This window comes from Cyclopterus lumpus, chromosome 24 (assembly GCF_009769545.1).
Source record: "Cyclopterus lumpus isolate fCycLum1 chromosome 24, fCycLum1.pri, whole genome shotgun sequence".
Classification (NCBI taxonomy): Eukaryota; Metazoa; Chordata; class Actinopteri; order Perciformes; family Cyclopteridae; genus Cyclopterus; species Cyclopterus lumpus.
The window spans coordinates 16776364-16798830 of record NC_046989.1 but is presented as its reverse complement, the minus strand read 5'-3'; the positions used below and the strand labels follow the sequence as shown (position 1 = coordinate 16798830).

Below are 22467 nucleotides of genomic sequence, written 5' to 3'. Positions count from 1 at the left end.
TTCTTCCTCTAAATAAACATCTCTGCTGAGAATTATGAATGTAAACATAAGCTTTCAAGGGAAATGCCATGCTGCAGATGCTCTGCCAAGCTGTGAATATATCATTTTTTTGTGTGTGTGTGTGCGTGTTGCTTTATCTCCGCCGTGCAGTGAGTGTAAGTACATTCCCCGGTCTTTTGATTGAGAGGCGGTGTGAGCTTGTTGCCGTCAGCTGTGGGTTTTAATGCACAGGTGGAGAGGGCATCAAAAAAGGGCAAAGTCACCACCATGAGTGGAATAGTCTCGTGGCTGCGGGGGATTGTGGTCTTCCTTTGCGGCTGTGGACAATCTGGTACCTCCGTCTCCTCCGTGATTGGATACCTACCCTTCTGATGGCTCAAATTGCCACTGAAAAAAAGATTTCCCAAAAAAAAAGAAGAAAAAGAAATCCATCCAGTACTTTTCTTTTTCTCCCCATTATAACGCCTGCCAAGGAGGTGATGTTTTTCAGTTTGGTTATTGTTTGGTCAAGGAACCTTTCCTTTGGGATCCAATGGCCGTGGCTCTAGGTCCGGCATTCTCCGAGCACCAAGGGGACGTTGCATTTTGGGTGCGCTTTGTTGGTTTGTTTGTCTGTTTTGTCAGAAGAGTTAAAAAAAACAAAACAACTACTGTTGCCAAAAATGTTGGTGAAGCTTGGTGGAAGGGTGTAGCACGCGCCGGGGGAGGAACCCAAATCACACTTTGGAGCGGAATCGGAATCGCAGGCTGATCCACGAGCAGTTTAGTTATTAAAAAACACCCCCACAATGTGGTCATTTGGGGCCGACGGACATTCATTAGTTATGTAAATGCTTTAGGGAAGATTATCCCTTCGGCTCGATGACGTGGGAGATGCTGCTGCTGCGCTTGTTCTGAGTCATTCTCTCGCTCTCTGTCCCCAGTCAAAGGTCACATTTGGTTATTCCTGAAGCCCCCAACAGGAAAGAATGGGAAAGTGGCTGTCTGCGGTTGCCCTCTTTTGTCTGTCGATCAGGTGTTACAGCATTACTGGACGTCTCTCTCCATGCAGCGAATCTGACTCTGTGCCCGGTCACTGCGGCCGGTCACTTACCCTGAAGGCCAGTGCTGACTGGAGGTAGTGGGTGAGGGAGGGTGGTGGTGGTGGGGGGGGGGGGGGGGGGGGGGGGGGGGGGGGGGGGGGGGGGGGGGGGGGGGGGGGGGGGGGGGGGGGGGGGGGGGGCGGGGGGGGTAGGGGGGGGGGGGGGGGGGGGGGGGGGGGGGGGGGGGGGGCGGGACAAGGACAGCGGCGTGGCTTTGTGTAGGGCACAGAGAGCAGGGTGGGGGTGGGGTGGAGGGGGGGGGCAACCTGAGAGCTGGCTTTGTCCTCCACAAGCGGCCGAGTCACTCAGCGACGGTTTCGGTTGAAAAAAAAAAAGAAAGCCAAAAAGCCCGTTCCGAGGCTTTGGAGGGCAGGCCGCGTTGTCCCCGAGTCTGAGAATGATCAGCTCTTGTTAGACTCCGCTGCTTCTTAGCACCGCAAGAACAGCTTCTCCGCGACACGGGCTAATAAATCATAGTTATGAATTTGATCTACGCCGATTGTTACGAGCAGCGAGTTGTGGCAAACCAACGCTTTTTCTGTTTCTTTTTTTCTGGGGGGGTGGGAGGGGGAAACCCCACACATGTCCCACAGAGGTGGAGTCACTGCTTGTCTCTGCCTGTGCGTGGCGGCCATTAATCACAATCAGTTCGCCACTTCCATAAGTTAACAGAACATAAAGAGGAAAAGACACGGCTCCGGAGGTCAATCATGGAACGGATCAACGCGCACGAGCTGTCGTCCCCGTGAAACAGTTCCTCCGGGAAAAGTATGCTTGGCGTGCGTGCGCGCGTGCGTGTCTGTGCGGGCGTGCGTGCGTGCGCGCGGCGTGTGTGTGCGCGTGCGTGCGTGCGTGCGTGCGTGCGTGCGTGCGTCTGTGTGCGTGCGTGTGTGTGTGCGTGCGTGGGTGTTTCTTCTTCCGTTTTTTTTTTGTCGAACGCGCCCAGTCGGGAGCGCTGGTGCGCTGCCGTCTGGTTCCCTTCACGTCCTGTCATTTGCTCTTTGTGTGCGCATAAAGAAGACATCAAGTGAGCTCATAGCAGACAGATGAGTGATCGAACGGCTCGGCGCTGATGGCAGACGGAGAAAGGGCCAATCCCCCAAAACTACAGTCAGCCACTAAGTAGGCTTTTGTGCAATCTCTCTTTTTTTTCTTCTTCTTCTTTTTTTCTCCCGCATGCTGGAGGCCTGTCTGAAGTGTCTGGCCCGGGGGGGGGGTAGTCATCATGAGCGTGGCTGCCAGCATCAGGTCGTCCCCTTGATTATAGGCTGCTGCTGCTGCTGCTGCTGAGTCGGCTGGGCGTTCCAGTCTTATCCCTCATCACCAGGTGCATTTGCTCCGGCTCTTTCCTGCAGATGCACTCGGTCGACTCGGTCGAATGAGTTCCGCACTTCCCCCGGTCGCCCGCCACTTTCTCTTTTCTCAGGACGGAATTAGGTGTCGGGAGCTCTGAAGCAGACATTTATTGGATCAGAGTGAGATTCATCCAAAACAAATTTGTAAAAAGTCAGAGCGTGTGCCTGTGGTATTTTGAATACCTTTTTAAATAGAGACATCGGGATCACAATGGCATCAGGAGTCTTTGTCGAGAGGTTCCTTTGAGGTGAATAACACATTCCCACCAATTGTTGACCAACTCACATTCTAATGCTGGAATACTACTCGACTACAAGAGAAGTACAACCAAATGCTGAAAATCGTACAATAAATTCACCGCTCAAGGTTCAAAGTTGTAAAACAAAAAACACGGACGACTCGCAGACAGGACAACGCCGTGGTAGCGACCTGTCAATCACACGGTAGCCACGCCATAAAGCTAACCCTGCTTTATGGTCTATTTGACCATAATTTACTACATGACCATCATGCTGTATTGAATTAATTGATGGATTGAGACTCATGTTTACTGAGGGGATAAATCATGAGAGAAGTAGAGTCATTTTCTCATAGACTTCTATACAATCTGACTTGTTTTGTAACCCCCTGATGGCCATTTGAGAGAATGCAGGTTTAAGACACTTTTAAGAACCAGTGGTTGCAATTGTGCTTTATTACTGCTGTAATTTAAGTTCTAGTGGAGAGCACGGATTTCCCAATAATGGTTTGTAGGTCTGAACAAAGCATGACTACACAGTGTGATTCCACAGCTTTTATTCATATTTGTTTGGTCGTCGCCTCAAACTGTCACGGTTGACACGAGGGCGATCCCTCTAGAGTGAGATGCCTTCTCGTGAAATGAAACACCCAAACGCCAGCCCCGAGTTGCTCGAATAAACAAACCTGGCCGTCCCTTCATCGGGCAAAGGGCCCCCCACCTGTTGTCAGACATTCGGGCCCCTTGCACAACTGTCCAGCAGCAGCGGGGGGGTCACTTCCAGTGCTCGTCGGACCCGCCTCCTCGGGCCCTGATCTGATTTAGCCGCATGGCGTCTCGGAGAGCTGCAGCCTGGCCTAGATCTGTTGGCAATCAGCAGCGTGTTGGACGCGGCCGCTCTTTGCAAAATTAGGAGGCTGGAGGGTCCGTGAATATGATTTCTTTGGCACGGAGCCTGTCCAAGACTGTGATTAAAGAGCATATGAGCGCTGATTAATACCATAGGCGTCCCGACGACAGAGCTATTTCGATAATAAACGGATGTTTACGATGCCAGCCCTCAGCGATCGTATGTCCCGGCGTTCCGCAAAGCAGCGGCGGCGGCTTTAATTTGAAATTTGAATATTTCCCATGCCGGATGCCAAACATTAGATTTATTCGGCGATAATAAGGGAATGGGAGCAGCTGCCTCTGTGTGAAGATAAGTGCGACGATGGGGGGGTTTGAAACTTTGGGAATAATAGCCGTGCCTCGGGATCCTGACTGGTGCGCGCCATCGGTCCGCCGCACAGTTGCATTCCGGGAATTATCTCGCTTATCAATCCCCTCGGAGCTCAGATGTCCAATCAGGGCTTCAGATTGGAGCGCGAGAGGCCCCTCAGGCTGTGCTTTGACATTTAAGGGGTGGGGAAGGCCGGCCGGCTGCTTAGCAGCTCCTGTAAATATCCACAGCCACGGCCCGGCATCTCGCCGTAATCAGCTCCTTTTATTTTTCTACTCCGCAGCCTTTGTTTTATTAAGATAAACGATAAAGCCACTGTGTATGCAAACGCATATCTCTGCTTAGCCCGGGCGCGTATTTGGAAAGACATGCCTCGCAGCTGCTCGCAGCAGAAAAGGTCAGCGAGGCGGCGGATAAGCAAACGCCAAAGCGTGTACATTATAACGAGTGCCGGCGCTTTCATTTCTCATCTGGCCTGTGCCGGTGTGTTTGTTTCCCCGGCGCACTCTCTCCTCGACGGTCCACGCGCCGATAGCATCATTATAACACAGCTCGCCATCAAAACAAGGGGGTGGGGGACGTGGACCAAGGACCGTCTGGGCAATGGATTCCCGACGACCTCGGGATAAACTCGGGGCGATATGAGGAGTCAAGATATCGGGGCCCGTGCGTCATGCAGCCGGGCGGCTCACCCGGGGGGGGGGGGGGGGGGGGGGGTTTACCCTCGATTTAAGTGGGTTCAGATGGGAAAACGATTCGTCTGCGAACGCCACTGAGGTTTTATTTACAAACTCGCCGAGCTCTTTCCCCGGGAATGGCGGTCAACCCCCGCCACTCATTACCGGCAACCTCCCTGAAAAACGAGCCCCGCACCTCAAAAGCTCCGTCTGGCCGCCCCTCGCATCACGCCGGGCCTGCTGTGTGTTGTCACTGTAATTATGATCGCTAGAATAAGTCAACAAATGTTCTTATTTAGCGGGCGGGGCTTATTACAAACAACTGGGCCCGCGCGTTTCTTAAGGACTTTAAAACCAAGGGGCTCAGCTTATTCTGCGTGGTGAATGCACAGGTCGTGGCACCATCACGCGGCGGCACACGTTGAATTCATGTTCCGTGCCGTCGTCCGTGGAGTCAGTATTGCCGTTCCCCGTCTGTCCAGCTGATCAGGACTTCCTGAAACGCCACCCCTGGTTAACTGAGGAGAAAGTTACTGCTCACACCTGGCATTTATTGAAATGCGCTTTAGCTGATTGCTGCTGATGCTTTATGTGGTGATGGTGGGCGAGAGAGGCTTCTCTGTGTGTGTCCCTCTCCACCTCTGAATTTGACTCCCCGCCTGTTGATTCTAATTAAATCTCTCCGGGACGAGAGGTGGCCCTAGCATTGCCTTTTAGAAAGTCAATCTTGGGCAATCTTGGCACATTTCTATTGTCACATGGGAGATAATTTGCTGTCCTGTCTGTAGCTCGGTAGCTATCCTTTTATTATATACAGTATATCAGGCAGAAAATTATGCTATATTATAGGTCTGCAATGATGAAATGAGCTTGAAAATGTTAACGATGTATTTATGACACGATTACAATAAGTTGAGATTTTCTTTTTTTCCTTTACTTACAAAACACTATGAACAAGTCGCCACTTTTGCTGCTATAAAATCGATGCATATATTTATTCATATCACCATTTGATGACTTTGGTTCGATAACATTTGGAAAAGTCTCGAATACAAATCTAAATAGGGCATTATTATAATAGATAAGGTAATAATTATCAACATGGATCAATATTTTCCCAAAAGAATATTGTGTAAATGTTTCATGATTGGAGGCTGATCACTAAATCGCCGGTGCTGATATATCGGCCAATATTAGCCAACAGATGGTGTTGTTGTCACACATGTAATAACGACATTTGTCCATCTTTTAATTAAAAAAAAAAGGAAAATATATCTTATTCTGTGGTAAATCAGAAATGACTTGAATGTTGTCTTTTTTTCTGTGAAAACCTGGAAGAAAAATGCAAACCTGACCCTGACTACTTTTCGGTGTATTTTTGGTGCAGTCACACAAGCGTGTCAACATGTCCCTAACCCTTATGAAAGGACCCCCCCCCCCCCCCATGATGCATTTCAGTGCCCTGTGTGAACCGGGCCATCATTTCACCATTACTGGGGTATGATTATGTAAATGTCGACCAATGGTGTAGATGACTCTATTCTTGCCCTACGTGAGGGAAAAAATAGAAGACCCCCCCGATTCTAACTGCAGGAAATCAGGGAGTGTGCTCCGAGTGGCTGATGATAGGCTGCCAGCCCTGCTCCCTAATTTGGACAAGCTGAGTGCCTCGTCAGTAAGTGGGGTCCACGCTGGCTTGACAATTATGTAACAAAGCTGACCCATGATTTCTGCATCTGTTTACACCAGCATTTTGATATTATACAGGGGGGGGGGGGTGGAGCGACCACCACGCGGTAAAATGAACTCGCTGTCAGGAGGCATCGGTGGGGGCAATCATGCACAGTGTGCCTCGTGTGTGCATGTCGGCGTAGCATGAATGTAATCCCCCCCCCCCACTGACCTTCCACTGCGGCTCTGACTCGCGGCTTGGCGGCAGCACGCGGGGCTGTACTTAAGCTGTTAGGTGCGGGCGATGCACTCAGCAAATCACACACCGAGAAACATTTACTTGCTTGAGCGCGGGGAGGATTCAAGGAGAGATTCTATTAGCATGGAGATGCTATTCTCATTGACACCGAATGCGTTTGACTCTCTGGCCAAACACAGCCGGCCGTCGTTGAGTGAGCTTTGACTATCGCGCTTAAGAAAAATCAAATAATACAGCTTCTTCGGCAAAGACAATTGGATTCTGATACCTCTCTGTTGATCGAGATAATTGATGGGAATATATATGATAGAGGGGCCCTTGAACTGGGAAATAATGAGGAGGAACATGATGGCTGTTGAGCCGTCAGTGTGTGAAAGCGTCAGAAATGTATTAATAATCATCCCATCACCTCTGGAGCTGTCAGCCCTATGGAACATGAAAGACCCAGCCCAGGTCCTCCTTCATATCAGGCCCGGCTAATTGCTTTCAAACGAAGCCGCCTTTGACCCTCCCGCATGGTCACAAAAGGTGTCCCCCGTCTCGAACCGGCATTGTTATGCAGCGAGCACCCCCGTCCTCTGCCGGCCTCTTTTTTTAAAAACTCTTATTTTCAAACGCACTTGGTTCAAGGGTATTTCGTGCGCCTCCTCCAGAAGTGTTGGCGGTGAATAGGAATCGTCGGGCCCATCCAAATGTTCCAGAGATGGTACCATTAGCTGCTGATGGGAGGACACGCTGCAGCTTCACCTGCTGTTTTGGCCTGGAGCCACGTGATCTTTGTGAACGCTGAGCTTGTAAAGGAATTGGATTGATCGTATTGGGTAATATACAAGGGTGTAGGGTTTGGTTTTCAGAAGTGAGGGGACACGGGGACCTTTCTCTCTGAAAGCCACCGCCGGCATGAGAGCAGAGAGAGTTAGTGGGCCAGAAAGACGAAATAAATACACATGTCACCTCCAAGCTTGGAGGTGACATGTTACAGGCCGCCGGCCTGACACGCGAACCTCAAAAGCGAAGAAGCTTGTCACACCCATACATTGTTGGGTGTGAACTGGACGAGTGGCCTTCAGAGCCAAGCTGCAGGCCAGTTTCAGTCCCGAGCAACTCCAAAAGACAGGTGGAGATTGGCACACACACACACACACACACACACACACACACACTTTCTACGGGGGTTCACAAGTAAACCGCCGCACACCCACACACAGGCATTTTAACTGTAAGAAACCAGCTTGGGGGGGGGGGTCACAGGAAATTTGGTGAAATGATCTGGCTGTCTTGATATGCAAATTGCCAGGAGAGCATTACATTGAGAGGAGCAGACAGCAGTTTGACTCGGGGTGGCGGGGGCTGACTGCTCAGATACATTAGCGTTCAGATCCAGCGACCCACGTACGATTCTCAACTCATGCAAGTATTCTTTTTTTTTTCCTCTTTTATTTTCAGCTAAAGTGGTTTTCATTTAACCGTGAGCCAAACTGCCCGGCTTTAACCTTAAAGGGTAATCCCGCCAATTGTACACTTGGCAGTCTTAGCCAGTCGGCTGTGGCTCTGGAGGAGCTTTGTCAGGTCTTTTTTGAATGTCTGAGAAAGAAATGACCCCCTGATGATGTCATCAAGGGTTATCTCAGTTCAGGCTACAATCTACAGAGAGTAACTGCGCGTTACCGTGCACAGAACTATCGGCGGCATTGTGGGAAATGGAGGAGCCAGACGTTTAGGAAGCTGGATCCCATGCAAGGGACTAAAAGTCAGGATGTCTAAAATATATCTGGATCTTTTGGCGCATGCTGGGGCCTAAACATCGGCGTATCTCGGCCTCTGCTGCTTCGCCTTTGGAACCCGTCTCTCGCGAGTCAACGTTACGACTCTTTAACTTCATTCACCTTTTTAACTTCTTGTATTGCGATCCCCCATCAAAAGAGAACTACTTGTGTTCGTCACGAAGATGCCAACATTTAAGAGCAGTCTCGTTCTGCCCGGTTATGGGAGTCACAACACAGAGTAGAAAGTAATCTTGATTATGTCATACCTCGTCAGTGTCAGCCAAACCGAACCGTCGCCGGGCTTTTTCTTTTTCACAGGCTGCTGGAGATGATGTGTTGAACAAAAAAAGTCTTCAGTCTAACAAGCACACTCCCCTGAACTGTAAATACGCAGCTCTGCGGTGGTGACGGAGGAAGCTGAATAGAACCTATGCGGCATGTTAAAGGCAGCAATGGCTGTCAATGTGTGAAATACTTGGAGGGGATGGAGAGCAGGGCCAGCTGGCAAAGCAGGACTTTGAGTAGTTATACATACAGTACATAGTTTCATGAACTATACAGCCAGTTTTTATCCAACTCTCAGTGCAGTCGTTTACCTTTGTCAAACACGTGCCATGGCCGCTGTCTCAATAGAAAGGATGCCGTGCTTTATTTCTTTGTGGGTTGTAATAATTCTCTCTCGGAGACATTGCAATCTCCCGTTTCAAACAAAAAACCTGTTTAAAGACCTTTTTAAAACGCCACCAAACTCAACGGCGACGGTGCCGGCGGCGTTAAGAATGCACGGCGGCGTCCTGGAAACGGCGGTTAATTATTCTATGAGTTTATGGCGGCGGTGCGGTCCGCGAGGCAGGCACGCGGGCGCTGGTGTAATGAACTACTCTCCCCGCTTCTTGCTCCTCGCCTCGCAGTGCCCCCACCCCCCCAAAAAAATATTGCCACGGCTGAGTGAAAGAGGAGGATATTAAAACGCGGCGCCTAATGCATTCATAAGACGCTCGGATGCAGAGCACTGTGGCGAGCGGGGCCTCTGGATCAGTTAGCTTTACAGGAGGAGGTGTTGAGGGTCACTGACACATTTTCTAATATTGCAAAATGAATGCATAAATGCCGTTTCCCCCAAACAGTCTCTTTGAGACCGGCATGACAATTATAGAATTTACCCCACAGGTATGTTGAGAGTCGGAGTGAGTGGCCGACTGGTTCCGCTCCCCTTCATATCCAGTTTGTCATTAATGGACCACCTGAGTGAGCCACAGGTGGGGAAGTGTGGGGGGGGAGAGGAGCAGGTTTTACTTTCGAGTTAACGCTCAAATCTGGCCTTCACTGCCCCCCCCCCCCCCCCCCCCCCAATCGAGAATCATGATCGCCCCTTTTACACGGGGGGGGGGGGGGGGGGGGGGGGGGCAGAGATGAAAACGATTGCATCTCTTCTAATTATGGGCGAGTTGTTCAAGCCAATTAGCACAACGGTACAAATAACTCATCTGCACATGTGTGACTTTTCAAAACATTGATTTGAGGAAGTAAAAAGGCCAACGTCGGAGGCAGAAAAGATCAATACGAAGTCCCAATCAATTGTATCAATCATTGCACTTTGCGAGCACAACAATATTGCAGTTGCGTCAACCTCAAATGGTGCATTGCATGGTAAGACTATACCGATATATATACTAGATATAGTTATGGCACAAATTAAATAAAAGATACAAATAAATGTAGTTCGAGACCAAAGACACGGCAGAGTTGCTTCATGGGAAGTGTAGGATAGAACCTAAAAAGCCAAATCTGGTCCCGGGTTTGGTAGTTTGAGACGATATCAAGTAGGAAGTGTGGCGCTTGAGGAGGCATTTGAATACTTCAAATATCTCAGGTATTTCAAAAGCTGGGCTCGGTAGTTTGATCGATATATAATCTGACCCCCCCCCCAGGAATCGAGAGTGACCGCTTTTTTTCCCCCCATTCTGAAACTGATTATTATTTTTAAATCATGATCGCCCCTTTTAAGTCCCGCGTGGTACGCTGCCGTGTCCGCTAATGCCGCTCACTGATCTCATTGCCTCTGTGGAAACTGATCTCATTGCCCCCCAGTGGCGGGGGTGAGCCCAGTGGGGGGGTGAAGGGGGTGAAGCTCTAAAAGAGCCGGGCTTTAAGGCAAATGTGACACGGTGATCGAACGGTGGAATTACAACTTCCGGGTCCAATTAGCCTTTAGCTTATAGTTTCTGTACCGTTGTAGAATGATTTGTGTCCATTCCGAGTAATCTTTTTGAACAGCTCTAGGCCAAACAAGCCCAAAGACACGTGTGCGACTCGGCAACGGGAAACACGTCCACGGTGTGTTTGGTCTTGTGGTGGAAGCGGTCCAGATTAAAGCAGAGTTGGGTTTGGATCGGATCAGCGGCGGCTTCGGGGTGAATCGATGGGTTTTGTTTGGTACATTACTCCTTGAAAACAGCACCAAAGCTCTATTTTTCTTTCTTATTGATTGATTTTTATGAGAGAAGTATAGAAAAAAGAAGAAGTACCAAATCCCCAAGCATAACAAAAGATATACAATATCTATGGTAGTAACATGGTCCTGAAGGAGATTCGTCTTCGACGCTGCATGCTGTGCCGTCTTTAGCCCGAAACGCCATTCAATCAGCAGTTTGATTCCTTTGTTCTGCTTTTATATGAAGGTTGCAATGAATTCAGTCCCGAACGAAGAATTATAAAAAGATGAATGCATTCCCACAGCTTGGTTATAAAACAGACCACTGGGCCAGTACGCAACCAAATGTGTCTTATTTGTTCAACGACTGCTCAAGTCCAGGAGTTCCTCACAGAGTAAATATAGATCCTGGCTGAAGCGGTCTGCAAGGGATGAAAGCAAATGTCAGATTAAAGCAGTAGACGCAGACAAGAAGCATCATTTAGTGCCCTTAAACCCCTCAAACACGATTTTATATATCAAGGACGCCGTCTGGATGGGGGGGCGGGGCGGCGGCTGGATGAGGTTAAGCTCCACTAACTGCTTGTTGTGACTCGGCGAGGGAAAACTCAATCGTCCCCTTTGACCGTCCGCCCTGCGCAGTGAAAGGATGCATTGTTCCTGTGTTTTGGGCGGATTACGAGGGAACATGTCACAACAGCAGTTTTCTTCTTTTTTTTTATGGTTTTGTTTTGTTTAGTTTTTTTTTTTTTTTTTGACAAGGTCTTGGTTGTCTGCCATCGTTGGCGTTGCTGTCAGGAATGCTGATGAGGACTAATGAGGTTTTAATCCAGCCGGAGTCATTAGTGGCAGGGTCATCTTAAAACAATCTGGGGTCAGGCTCCATCAGAGGCCCAGGTCACTGAGCATGGCACTTCCAGGGGAAGAGGCTTTTGTCTCCCGTTGGATGTTCAGAGTTCACGCTTGAGACTGTACGCTTGAAGACGTACTTCCCGGCCGTGTGGTACGCCAGTGGGGGAAACATGAGCTTGTTCTGTTTCATCGTTTTGTAAATTGCTCCCAAAACAAATCTATCCAAATTAGTAATTCAAGAATTCACATCTCCTTCGGTGTAGCTTCGTCATCTCACGTTTTAAAAAGCACGTCCCTGATCCGTGAGAGACCCGGGAAAAAAAGAAAAAGAAAGAAGAAGAAATCAAAGTACAGCGTCTGACAAGTGGCTCCCACTTCAGAGTCCACGTCGTCCCCGGGACGCCTTTTCAAACTCGCTAAGACACGTTAATTAATATGTTTTTGCCCCGAGAGCAGCATGAGTCATCACGATTTCACAGTGTGTTTACAGAAGGGATTTTTGAGGCTGTTGAAAGTGCAGATTACTATTTTTTTGTATTTTTTTGTGAAAAGCATCATCTCCTTGGGGTGAGGTTTAGTAAGCCAAAAAGCTTTCCTGATCTTTTTTTTTTCTCTCTCGCTGGGGTCTTTAATAAAAGTGCTGTAAAAATGATGGTGATTATAACCAAGAGGGTGATGATGTAAAAGGTGATGGAAGCCGAGAGCCACAGCTGCAGAACGAGGAGCAGTTGTGACACAGTGCATGGAAGTATGACTCTTTCTAATAAAAGTACATTCAAGAACATTCAAGGAAGAAGTTTGCGTATGCTGAAACAATATATTGAAAAACTAATCTGGACTATGAAAAAGTTGGTTTCGCTTTGGAAACCCTCTTTTTTTTTACAAAAGAAAATCCTCCTGGCAACCATTTTATTTAAAAATCCCTTCCTGATTTGCTGACATGCCTTCCAGTATTCCTGTCGTTCGGATTAGCACACCAAAGGTTGAAGAGTTCCCTAAATTATATTTATTATATATACTGTATTATATATAGTATTACTGTGTTTCAGCCTGGGTTCTTCTTTCTACATAAGAGTTTTCCTGTTATAAATTACCCAAATGTTTCAGTTCATTTCACTGTAATATCATTTATATTTCAGACAGAGATAAGTTAAGAAGCGTGTGCTAATTTGTAAATAACAAGCCACATTTAAAAAGCTCGAGTCACTGAATTTCCCACAACAAAATGTCTTGCAAATATTTCGGAATTGTTGGGAAAAAAATTAAGGGACTCTGTCCACCGGGAGACATGAGAGGGCTTTTATTTTGAAACAGAAGTTTGTTATGTTATTTTTAGGGCTACCTTTGCTGAGTTTGTTTTTAAAGAGACAGGCTCCCATTTTTGACCGAGGGTGAATAGTGGCATATTCAAAAGAGGGGAAAAAGTTTTTTGAAATCATGTTAACAGGTTCTAGCGGAAACCCAAAAATACAAGCTTGAACCTGAACATGAGCATGACGTGTCCCATTCACCGTGACAAATAAAAGATGGAACTGTGCGTGTGTGTGTGTGTGTGCGTGTGGGTGTGCGTGTGATTGCACTGTTTATTCATCCATCCATCCATCCATTTTCAATACCGCTTATCCTCATTAGGGTCGCGGGGGCGCTGGAGCCTATCCCAGCTGACATTCAATTCAGTTTATTTTGTATAGCCCAATATCACAAATTACAAATTTGCCTCAGAGGGCTTTAGCAAATCTAAATGTGGCAGCAGTTAATCCAGGCAGCCAGACACTTCAAATGAGTCATGCCAAGAGCCAGAGACAATCGGTGTGCATTAGAGTGATGTCGGAAGGTTACAGGTACACTCTGGGAGGGTTTCTCAATGGATCTGTCATCGGGGAGAGCGAGCTCGTCTCCTCGCTCCCCGCTGGAAATGTTGAAAATTAATCCAACGCAATTTCCATCACTCGATCCACATCCTCCCCACTTTTCCCCACTGGCTGGCCGGCCGTCTCTTCTTCCTAAGCATTAGGAGAGCGCGTCCCTGTGAATACCAGTCGAACCTCGCTCATTGAACTGTTCTTGTCCCAACAGCTCCGTCCCAGGTCAGCGAGGTCATCAAGGAGAAAGTGCAGCAGCGCAGCATCCAGCTGTCGTGGCAGGAGCCCCAGCAGCCCAACGGAGTCATCACGGAGTACGAAATCAAGTACTACGAAAAGGTGAGTTCCGCAGTCCATTCATTTAGCGTCCTTGTCTCCTTCTGTCTCCTTGTCCCCCCCCCCTTGTGCTCCATCCCATTTCTCGGCCACTTCACATTCACTTCCGCCGACTCTTCATTTTGCATTCAATCTGCGACGCCGCCGTGAGTGGAATTCACAAGGTTCCCGCAAGTGCCTTCTTTGTCTCATAATTGCAATGATGAATGAAGATGCTCATAAGATTTTAATCAGGCCGCAGTCCTTCACAGACCCCCCCACCCCCCCCGACAGCCATACGCATGTTAGCGCACACACACACACACACACACACACACACACACACACACACACACACACCGCGGCTGCCGCCAGAATTAGTCATCTGTCACCGTTATGTCCCCTACCTCTAGATTATAACCCCTCCCCCCTCCACCGCGGTTCAAGCCCGAACACACCAGCTCTTTACAGCAGTTTAATGGAGCGAGTTTAACGGGTGCAGCGGCGCTCCGATGGCCGTGCCAGTGGCGCCCTCTGACGAATCCGCCCCCTACGTCACGTACCGCGACTGTGGTCGGCCCCCGTCCCTAACGAAGCCTGGCTCTCCACTTGGGCTCTCGCAGAGCAAAACATTTACAGACCGACGGGCACGTACAATGTGGTCTCGGCAGCCGGCTGCCTGTAATGCTAAGATTATAATCTCACTTGTAATGTACAAGAATTTTCTTTTCCAATTATGTAAATGTTGAAAGCCAGGATTCAAAAAGGGGATGTGTATTCGTTATTTTATTTTGTATTGCTGTCCTACAGCTTAACAGGTTACACGGTACTTTCATCATTGGACACACTTTCACTGATTTAATGTCGTATTGACCAATCGGTTTCATTTGCTTTGATTTTGCTGTTTCTTTCCCCCGATCGCCGCGATGCCACAACGCCTTCAAAAAGCCACCAAGTGGTGAGATTCTGCCCTCTAGATCATTGCGAGGCTTTTAACATGAAACATCTGAGCTTCCTTAATGTTAGCGGAGCAGCGATGAAACGGCAAAGCAGAAGCGACCGGGATGGAGCCGCAGAGCGCTGGTTATGACATCTACATGGCGTACTGATGGAATTAGTGCACATTATGCATTATATTATATCAAGATGGAGTAAAGTGTTGAGAGCATAAAGGAAGATGAAAGGGAAGTCATGTCTGTATTGCCAGCCTGTTTGAATTAAAAGGCCTGGTTTTCTCCGCAACTTAGCAATAACTCATTTAGGATCAATGAGCCTCGCACTATTTTAGAACATATGATGCTGAATATAGGTGTGTAAGAGAATAGGAAAAATATCAGGTATCAAGATATTTTACATGCAAAGATTACATCAGTCAATGACTCAAATTGTAATTAGCAAACACAGTGTATGTGCCCACTCAATGCGGTAGAGATTTAAAAAAAAATCCTGATGCCTTCGCAATATATCATAACCTCTTCCTCATGATACGTATCAGATCTCCAGATTCTTGCCAATTCACAGCCCCGAGAATCGATTGTTAAAATGCATTAGAATGGTTTCATCTTATATTGCTACACTGTGTGTACAAAGTGGGACTCGGTTATTAATCAGACAGTTGGATGTTGTTTCATCCACGTGGGGACAATCTCCCTTTTTTGAATCAAACATGGTTTATTCCTTGCGCAGGATCAGAAGGACCGGGTGTACTCCACGGTGAGGTCCAAGTCCACGTCGGCCACGGTGAACAACCTGAAGCCCAGCACGGCCTACGTGTTCCAGATCCGGGCCTTCACGGAGGCCGGGTACGGTACTTTCGGCCCCCGACTGGAGATAACCACCCAGGAGGAGGCCACAGGTAGGATTGAATGCACCACCAAGTACTACTGCTTTCCCAGTCGGGATACATTGTTTAGAAATGAACCCCAAAATGACCTTTTGTCAGTTTTCACTAGATTTGTTGTCAACAAAGACTTGATTCTAGATCGAAAAAATGACGAATTGAAGTTAGGGACTCCAAAGTGCACGTAAAATGACGAGGTTGACTTCAATAGCTTAAGAAATCCGAATTTTGTTTTAAATCGTTCCCAGAAACCATGAGTACCAGAGTAAAACACAGGTGACTTTGAAGTGGTCATAAAGTTTGAATATGTAAACCATTCCTCAATTTTTTATATATATATATATATATTCCTTCAGTCAATAACAGTCTGATAAAAATAAATTTAAAAAAGACGCCTTTTCTTCTTTTTTACTTAGACATGAATATCCGTTTATATCTATTTAATGTTTTGGTCTGCATGGAATTGGAAAACTGAAGGTTGGTTCGGCTCCGTTTCACCCGTCCTGATTATCTTTAGAGTAATAACTGAGAACATCAGTATGTCTCTGAACGCACCGATGCGAGCACCCGGCAGGGTGAGAGCCTGACCATATATATATGTATATTATATATATATACATAAGTAATAAGTAATTTGCTTGCGAGCAAAGCAAACAGTTATTGCGTTTGACTTTGTGCTGACAACCCGTCATGGGAGAAATCAGCCCAGTGCGAGGACAAGCTACTGTAGTGTCAGGAGGATAAGTCATTTAAATGGAATCAGCTCCATTAGCTCTGCCCCGAGTACCGGGGAGTTGAGGTGGAGACGCTGCTCTGAGGTGTTATGGATCATAATGCCTGGCACTATAATATATATGTCGTGGAGGCACGGAGTCGCGTGAGGTACGAGGCAATTAAACAAAGCAAACATTGTGATGTGCAAAAATGGAATATCAACATGCGTGGGGGAACAAAAACATCCTCCATGAGTCCATTTATTATTATTATTATTATGTATTCCTCTTCACATTCCCCCCTAACATCCAACCTGCCCACCCTAACGCTTCCCCCTTTCCACCCACCCCCCTTCGCCCTTACATCCAATATTTTCCGTATAAAAATCAAATAAAATGAGGACACATTAATTACTCGCGCCGCATGCAGAAGAGCGTGTCCATGTGACGCTGTTAGAAGTGTTGCATTCGGTCAGAGAGTCCTTGACCGGTGTGGCCTCGAGAGGGGAAACCTGCAATATGACAGCCCCCCCCCCCCCCCACACACACACACACACATGCACATGCACACACACACACACACACACACAGACACACACACACACACACAAAGAAAGAAAAACACGACAGACAATTGGTGGGCTATCCACACTGGGAGCAACTGATCGAATGACAGGCCACAACAACCCAAAACGTTTTGCAAGTCAAGATCCACTTGATTTAAAATGCATGACCCCCCCCCCACCACACACACCACACACACACACACACACACTCAGTTGACTTTACACAGCTCTCTCAATCGGCAGTGTGGGAGCTCCGGACGTGGAAACAATCCAACCTGAATGTGTCTTTGTTTGAGATGAAGGGCACCGCCGTCGCCGTCTGGGACTATTAAGCCCACTTTCTGAAACAGTGGAGCATGTGTATGAGGACGGCTCAAAAATAGAAGCAGTCCCTCCTCCTCCTCCTCCTCCTCCTCCTCCTCCTCCTCCTATTCTGCTCCCTCTGAGGAGGAGAGGGAGGGGAGAGGGGGTCATCAATCCCCCCCACGCCTCTCGTCCGGGGCTCAAACATGTCGCCGCCACTTGTGGCCGTTTGATGTGCCGAAGTTCTCACCGAGCGTTCCTGTCTTTTTTTTCCCTTTGCATGTCTGTGTGTGTGCGTGTGCGTGTGTGTGTGTGTCTGTGTGTGCGGTGTGTGTGTGCGTGTGTGTGTGTGTGTGTGCGTCTCGTCAGCGGCGATCGTCTCCAGCGAGCAGAACCCCGTCATCATCATCGCGGTGGTGGCCGTGGCGGGGACCATCATCCTGGTGTTCATGGTGTTCGGCTTCATCATCGGGAGAAGGTACGCTCTCGCGGGCCCCATTGGACTCTCCGCTCCTGTGAGTCTGCGCTTGTCAAATTAGCCCTCTCTTGTCCCTCACGGGGGGGCCTCCGCGATCGCGGTCGTCCTCTCACACACACACACACACACACACACACACACACAACACACACACACACGAGCACGCGCACGAGAGCACGCGCACACCCATCATCTCGTGGAATGCTGTGCTAATTGGTTGTGATGCATCTCCCCCCCCCCCACCCACCCACCCACCCCTCTCACTCATCCCTCATCCCTCCATGCCTGACAACATTTTTAGGCAATCTTTTTTGCAGAGCCATTATGAGACAAGCACTCCAGAGAGAGAGAGAGCTTTGGCTCTGCACTCCTGTGTGTGTGTGTGTGTGTGTGTGTGTGTGTGTGTGTGTGTGTGTGTGTGAGATCTGGAGAGCAGGATGAAGAGTGGCACATATTTATTATTTTTTTTTCCTTTTCGATAAAGCACCCAGCCCCTCGTCATTAGCATCGTTCCATCACCATGTTTTCATCTGCACAAATGGCATTTTGTCAGAACTTGCTTTTAATGCTGGGGTTCGTCAGGAGAAGCCTTTTCTTCATTTTGTATAGAAAAGAAAAACAAAAAAACATTGTGTACATATATATTATGCAAATACATTGCAGCCCGATGAGCCGCTGCAGTCGATCTCCCTCAATACTCAACCACATTCAAAAATGGTTGTCTTCATTAGTCAGATGGAAACTATGGTCCAGGCTGGAAAATACCAACATGGAAAGTGGGAGTGGCCGACCCTCACTTTGATACAAACCATACGAGCGACGGGGTATTATAATATCTGTAAAAATTAGCTTTTTTCTTACACCATCAGTACATTTTTTAAGACTCTTTAAGTTCTTCTATTTCTAAGGCGATGGCTGGCACTCTCATCCAGTTACAGAGAATCATGATCTGGTAAAAAAAAAAAATTATATTATATTATATTTCTTTTGATAAATCGACAGTGTTCTATCCAGCACATGTCAATTGATAGTTTAGCCCAATCTATTCTGAAAATAAATAATATGACAGAGGTTTCATTCTTGATCCTGGAAACAGTAATTGTGCCACACACATCTTCAAGGTCAACTCACTGGCTCTCTCCTGATCCCAGAACAGTCCAGAATGGCTGCGGATGTCGTGGAAGCCTCTAAATCAGAGTTCTGTTTGAACAGCGGGGACAAAGATCTGGCGCATGAGTCGCTTCATCAGCAGCAAGTGCATGTCCATCACTTGTGGCTTGTTTCACGCGTCATCCATCTTCCTTTGCTTGCTTTTCTTCCTCCCCCAGTTTGTGCTCAAAGACCAACTTTGTGCTGCAAGCCGCCTGCTCGACGGGAACCGTCAACACGTTAATATTGCAAAAGAATATTGCAAGACATGTTGAACCGTCCTCCACGGCGCATGCATTGTTCGATGTGTGACGTGATTTGATATTGGGAGCCAGGCTGTATTGGGGGGGGGGGGGGGTTCTCTGAGTATTTGTCATGCGCAGCGTTAGCTGGCGCATTAAAATTCTTGTAATTTAGGGCGTTCATTTTCTCTGCACAATTAGTTGATTCTGTCGCCCTCTTCCTCCCCCCACCCAACCCCCCCTCCCTCCCCCACCACACCCCCCCGTGCAGGCACTGCGGGTACAGCAAAGCAGATCAGGAGGGAGACGAGGAGCTCTACTTCCAGTGTGAGTGTCCAAAGTTCATGTGTACACACACACACACACACACACACACACACACACACACACACAGGCCACTGCATGCTGAGCAGGAAGAGGTGCCTGAATAAAAAAAGAAGGAAAAAAAGAAAGGAAAACATTAGCACCCACATTCATTTGATTGGAGTCAAAGCCGGTGAACAATCAGGCGAACATCTGCCGCTGATTGGCTGGACTCCGTCCGTGGAGATGAAGGCGTCGAGGAACTACAAACGACGCCAATGGGACAGCTGTCAGGGAGGGAGGGGAGGTTGACCCCGGGAGGGGGGGGGGGGGGGGGGGGGGGGGGGGGTGTTCTGTTTTTTAAAAAAGGAGCCAATAACTCAGGTGTTTTTTGTGAGCGACGGGGGGGGGCGCGTATGGTGCAGCAGTACCGGGGGAGAGGGTCAACGATGGGGGGGGGGGCGGCGGCGTGTTGCGTTTGCGTGGCGTCGAGACATTTAAAAAAAAAAAAAAAAAGGATTTGTTTTCCCACATCTTCTTTGCGGCGTCCGCGTTTGTTTCCATGCTACGACGACACATTTTGTTGTCGTTTGTTCAAATCTTTAACAAGATTTAACAAATGGTTCTACATTTGAAAGTGTTGCCACCATTCTGTGGCACTGTTACCGTTTAAATAATTAGTTTGACACCACGCAGGCGTCAAAAGCTGTAATGTGTGTGTTAAAGGAGGCGTGAAGATAACATTATGAAGCGTCACAAGGTCGGAGTGCTGGTACTCTGGAACTTCCATCCCGGAGCTTCTGGTGCACACTCTGTGGAAGGGGCTCCTTCTAGGCCTCTTCTATCAGTACGAGTGGGTCTTCTTTCCTTCCCTCCACCAACCCCTAATGATGCCCCTGGAGATGCAGCTGCACACTGCCTCCCCAAGAGGAGCCGTAATGATCCACGCTGCAGGCAAACTGCTGATGTGGGAACAAAAAAGGGGTCAAGGGGGGGGGGGGGGGGGGGGGGGTGACACAATGCGTACGGCTCGACCGACGCTAAATGTCCGACGGATCTCACGTAACCTCGAGCGCCGGCGTCTGGCCCTGATGGAGCGATCCGCCGCGCAACATCAGACTCTCCGTCCGGACGAGCGTGCGTGCGCTGTTGGTCCGGTGCGTTGCAGGCTGGAGCTCATTAAATGTTAAAGGTTGACGGGTCGTATTGTTATCCGTGGAATTTAAAATGCACAGCGGAATCGCCCCCGTGAGTGGATGCGTTTGCTTAATAGTGCAGAATGCTGTAATTTGCTGTTAATTTGTGATAAGTGTAAATCCCCCCCCGTCCCCGACCCCCCCCCGTCTCCCCCCCCCCTCCCCCCCCCCCCCCCCGTCTCTGGCCTCAGTCCAACCGTGTTTGTTTTCCTTATTGGTTACAGACTGCTTCCACTATCACTTCATGAACTCTTCTCATACCAGCGCGAATGAAGAAGAAAAAGGACTGCGGCGATGCAGTTTTCTACTGCATCTCTCTGAGATACAATATTCAACTATATTCAAGCTGCTCGCATTCAGTTCTGTTGCTAAAAATTGGATGGGTTCATCTCAGGCCCCCCCCCCCCCTCCCCCCAACTTTAAGAAACGGGTCATTTAAACTTGAACATTAGCGCCGGTACAATCGCCGATAGAGCCCAAACGAAATTGCCTTCTGGTATGAAGAAGGATATTTAAACCAAATGAATCTACATAGATGGTTTTCAAAGTAAAAGCTGTAACATAAAAAAAAATGTCATGCTCATTATCAGAATTATACTTATTTTCTTTTATCATTAAAGCATACAAACGTGTAAAGAACAAGAACATGGTGCACTCCTGCAAAGTTAGTTCTCCAGACAAGGGGTGTTTTTTTAATGAAACAACATTATTAAACAATAGAGTTTTTAGCTGTTTATAAACTTCTAATAAAGTAGAGCCTTTCTTTGGTTCCACTGGAAAATGTGTACTTGGTAAAACAACCCCCACTCACCCATACAAGGATACCCATACTGTATGATGAACATGGTCTGAGGTGGTCTCAGGTTACAGGTTACTCAAATATTTGCTTGCATTTGTGATGGATTTTTTCCGTGCGGAAACAGTTTTCATATATATATATATATATATTATTTTATTTTTTTACAGTGCTCGGCAATTCCCTCTGGTCTCAGTAATCGTTTGCCTGTCAAGTGCCCGCCGGTGCGTAGCGTGCATATTTATTCATAACAGTAATCCTCTTACCTTTCTACAGTTAAATTTCCAGGCACCAAAACCTACATTGACCCCGAGACCTACGAGGACCCCAACAGAGCCGTCCACCAGTTTGCCAAGGAGCTGGACGCCTCCTGCATTAAAATTGAGCGGGTTATCGGAGCAGGTGAGCACCGCTCCGAGTTCTCTGGGCCCTCGCCGTTCAGTTACTCCGTGCTCTCGTACATCACACTGACGGACAGATATTTACACCTTGGCACCGCTCTATGCATTGCATATCGATGGCGCCATTGGAAAGAAGGGTGGGTGGGGTGGGGGCGAGTTCATTGCAATTAACGTGTGGGCTACGTCTGGTGGAGGCAGTCACCGAGATCTTTTCCACAGCTGAGAAATTGCTGCCACATGGATTTTACAGAGGCGGTCAATGTCAGTATCTATGCACCACTAGCGTGTCTTATTATAGGTCTTGGTTGCACTCCCTCGAGTGTAACAAGATGTCCACAGCTGCACAGCTGCTTTGTCTCAAAATACACTCATAAATGTGTCATTGTCAAGTAATTTATTCATTATAACTCCACCCACACCTCACTCACAAGCCGTGTTCGTCCCCGACACAGGAGAGTTCGGGGAGGTGTGCAGCGGCCGGCTCAAGCTGCCCGGGAAGCGGGACATGTCGGTCGCCATCAAGACCCTGAAAGTGGGCTACACGGAGAAGCAGAGGCGGGACTTCCTGTGCGAGGCCAGCGTCATGGGCCAGTTCGACCATCCCAACGTGGTTCACCTGGAGGGAGTCGTGACGAGAGGTAATCTCACACCTGATAGGGGGGAATATGAATATGTGTTGAAAGCCATGAGACGGTTTTTAAAATTAGTTTTACACAACAGGGGCAAAAACATTGTTTTTCATGCAC

The 22467-nt window shown here is 48.1% G+C and overlaps 1 protein-coding gene across 1 annotated transcript in view; it reads left to right on the top strand.

Moving 5' to 3' along the window:
* Positions 1-22467, top strand: part of epha7 (eph receptor A7) — a 76561-nt gene that overhangs the window by 44984 nt on the left and 9110 nt on the right. Inside the window, 6 exon segments of the mRNA XM_034527774.1 lie at positions 13634-13758; positions 15421-15589; positions 17526-17634; positions 19297-19352; positions 21597-21722; positions 22174-22359. Coding sequence (XP_034383665.1) covers positions 13634-13758; positions 15421-15589; positions 17526-17634; positions 19297-19352; positions 21597-21722; positions 22174-22359 — 771 coding nt within the window.